Source organism: Cariama cristata, unplaced genomic scaffold (genome assembly GCF_000690535.1).
Source record: "Cariama cristata isolate BGI_N322 unplaced genomic scaffold, ASM69053v1 scaffold26869, whole genome shotgun sequence".
In the NCBI taxonomy this organism is placed as follows: Eukaryota; Metazoa; Chordata; class Aves; order Cariamiformes; family Cariamidae; genus Cariama; species Cariama cristata.
The window spans coordinates 1,038-4,530 of NW_009634451.1; the positions used below are offsets into that span (position 1 = coordinate 1,038).

At 56.2% G+C, this 3,493-nt stretch overlaps 1 protein-coding gene across 1 annotated transcript; it reads right to left on the minus strand.

Moving 5' to 3' along the window:
• Positions 1-2,209: 2,209 nt before the first annotated feature.
• P2RY6 (pyrimidinergic receptor P2Y, G-protein coupled, 6) lies at positions 2,210-3,314 on the minus strand. Its single transcript, XM_009707165.1, has one exon. The coding sequence runs from the start codon at positions 3,274-3,276 to the stop codon at positions 2,284-2,286; it is 993 nt and encodes a 330-aa protein (XP_009705467.1). The 5' UTR covers positions 3,277-3,314; the 3' UTR covers positions 2,210-2,283.
• Positions 3,315-3,493: the final 179 nt, after the last annotated feature.

A 3,493-nucleotide genomic window follows, 5' to 3' on the forward strand; every position in this document is an offset into this window, starting at 1 on the left:
AAAAACAGCCAAAATTGGCAATTCCACCATCAGGGACCTCACCGGAGTGTCCCGGGGCCGGGGGATGTCACCGCCCAAGCCCACGCTCTCCCTGCAGCCACCACCAGCCTCTTTGGGTCTTTGGGAGCTGCTTATTTTTTTTTTTTCCCCTCCAAGCTTTACTGTGGTTAAATTTTGGCCGGCCGCCTGGTCCCATGGGTGCTATCCAGGCACGGGGTGGTGGGACGGAGCAGGGCCCTTCCATCCCTCCCCGAAGGCGAGTGGGCACCCGCAGACCCAGCTGGATTTCTCCAAATCTAAATATTTTGCGCCCTCTCCTGGGTCCGGGCAGTGTCACCCAGCGTGTCCCACCCTGTCACCTTCCTTTGTCTGGGAAGAGATGGGGACACCAGGCTGGGATTGTTCCACCGGCCACCGCTGGCTCTCACAGCCCCCTAACATTTTGCCCTTCCATAGCAGGACCCCAAAATACATCAGAGGAGGTTTTGGCATGGATGAGCTCTGGCCAAGGGAAAGCCCGGGGCTGGCTTTGTCTCCTCCATCACATTCTGTGCCCCAACCCAAAGTCCTTGTCACCGTGCATGGTTCTCCCCACCGGGACATGGCCACCGCTCCTGCGAAACCATGCGGTTTGGGCTAATGCCGTCGCAGGACCCCTCTGCGTTCCAGCCCACCGTGATGCTGAGATCTTTAAGCACCATCCAAGAGACAATGACCACCCTAGGCACCCTCCTCATCCTCATGACAGCAAGGAGCCACGCTGGGACAACCAGGTCTGGATGCTGGCGAGTTCTTGGGTGGTTGAGTATGGGAGGAAGACGCCGCGTGCTTGCGGGGAACAGGTGGGGATGAAGTCGTGCGCTTGGCCAGGGGCAGGCAGCCAAGCTGGAGGGATGCTCATCCCTGGCGATGTGAAGCAAATTGCTTAAATCAACTTACGTCTGATTATTATGCACAGACAACCTGCGAGAAACTCAGCAAACCAGTTATCCCTATATATATGTATGTATGTATACTATCAATGTGTACATACATACACTGTATAGATACATATAGTGTGGAATATCTGCGCTGTGTAGCCTGTGCGGGGCTACAAACCTTCCCCTGCTTGGATGTATTTTGTGGATGTATATATAGTGGGTGTATATATATATATGTACATATCCATCTGAAAAAGGAGGGGAGGTTTATTGTGTGCATCCTATACGTTAAAGAAGACTCACAGACTGATTAGTGGTAGGTCCACCCCACGCTGTATAAGCGAATCCCTCCTTGCTGGGAGGGAGCAGCATCCCAATGGGGAGCAGCAACCCAGCGTGGGGTGGTGGAGAGGCCAAGCCGACAGTGGGATGTGTGGTGACATGGCCGAGGACACTGAGTAGCTCGGTGGCATGGGTTTCCCAACTCTGGGCGTTGTGTCCGGCTGTGCCAGCTCTGATTTCGGTGAGTTCTGGTTAGGAGGTGACAGCAGGGCACCAAGGATGCCAGGATGGGCCAGATTTGGGGTGCTGGGCTAAGCAGGGAACTGGACCCGGATGATGCTGAAAGTCCCCAAGCAGATGACAACACCGCTGGCTTGTGTCTAACCCAGTCCATGGTCATCACTTGGGTGGGAAATTTAGCACGGGTGTCCCGGTTGCCCTTATGGCCCCCTTCCCAGTTCCCAGTCTGTCCAGGGATGCTCTCCCACCATTTTACAGCATCAGTGGTACCAGTGGGCCCATGTCTCTTACTGGTGTGGCCCCATTCTGGGGACTGGAGGATAGAGATGTCCCAGTATTACCCCCAAAAATGTCCACGACCCTGATCTTGAGCTGAAGAAACACATGGCCCCATGTTTCCCAGACAGATACGAGCTGAACTAAACCCTCCCCAGCCTTCACATGGCCCCATCAGGGAAACTCTAAATGAGAAGGGGGACAAATCGCCCCCCAGCAGCTCGCCCTGAGCCAGGGACAGTGTCCTCCACGGTCCCACCGTGTTCTCCATGGTCCCACCAGTGTTTTTTATTGCATCGGTGGCTTGGCCACCAAGGACACATAGTGCTAAGCCACTCAAACTGAGCAACCAAGCCAGAGAGAGGATGCTGGATCTGTGCTGTGATGGGGTTAATACTGTGCCGCTGCAGGCTGGAGATGGGATGAAAGTGCTGAAAGCTTGGGAGATGCCGTCCTCCTGTCCTCCAGCATGTTCCCAGCTGAAGCCATCTCTGCTCTGTGGAGCTTAAAGCCGAAATTGTTCCATGCCTGGTCCCGGTGTCACCGAGGTGGCCCTTGTCCTCACCTAGGAGCCGTAGGTAATGCAATGGTCATGCCTCCACTTGGAGCTCATCTTGTCGAGGAGGTAACGGGTGCTCTCGCGAAACTTGCGTTGGGTGAAGTAGAAGAGGATGGGATCGAGGACGCTGTTCATGCTGGCGAAGGGACGCGTGCACTTGTAGGCGATGGCAAATGCCTGTAGAGCCGAGCAGGGCAGTCCGGGCAAGGAACGGACAATCAGGTAGATGGTCTTGGTGAGGTGGAAAGGGAAGAAACTGATGGAGAAGACAATGACCACAATGATGATCATACGCACGGCTTTGTCCTTCCTCTTGTGCACCACCAAGCCGATCAGCTCGTCCTTTTGGCACAGGATCCTGGCCATGCTGCAGTAGCAGGCGAGGATCGCCACGAAGGGCAGCAGAAAGCCGGTGACAGTGAGGGTGATGCCGTAGGGGAAGTAGGCGGTGGAGAGATCCGGTGGGCTCAGGTCGTAGCAGACGGTACGGTTCCTCTGGGTGCCGGTGGAAGCGAAGATGAAGGTGGGCAGGCACTGGGCGACGACGATGAACCACACCGCAGCACACACCAGCCACGTCAGCTTCTTCCCCTTCTTCTTGTGCCACGAGGCCAAGGGGTGGCAGATGCCCAGGTACCGCTGGACGCTGATGCAGGTGAGGAAGAGGATGCTGCCGTGTAGGTTGGTGTAGAACTGGAAGCGGACAAATTTGCAGGTGAAGTCCCCAAAAGGCCAATAATCCTTCTGGGTGTAGTTGTAGATGAGGAGCGGGAGGGAGCAGACGTAGAGCAGGTCAGCCGTGGCCAGGTTCAGCATGTAGATCATGGTACGGCTGAGCGCCTTGCGGGCCACCCAGATCTGCCCGATGACCACGGCGTTCAAGGGCAACCCCACTGTGAACACCACCGAGTAGACCAGGGGCAGCAGGACCTGCTTGAACTCCTCGTGGAAGGTGCATGAGTTCCTCCCGGTGGCCACGAGGGTCGTCAAGTTGGCCATAGTAGTGGTCCCCCCTGGGTCGAAGTCCTCTCTGCTGGTACGGCCCCTCAACAGCGCCTGTGAATGACAAAGGGGACAGTTGGTGACTTGGCCATCTGGTGTCACATCCACCCTAGCAGGATGAACCTGGACCAGTGTGTGCGACCCTACAGCCCCATTCTTCTGGGTCGGGGCAACCCCCGGTATCCATATGGGCTGGGGGATGAAGGGATGGAGA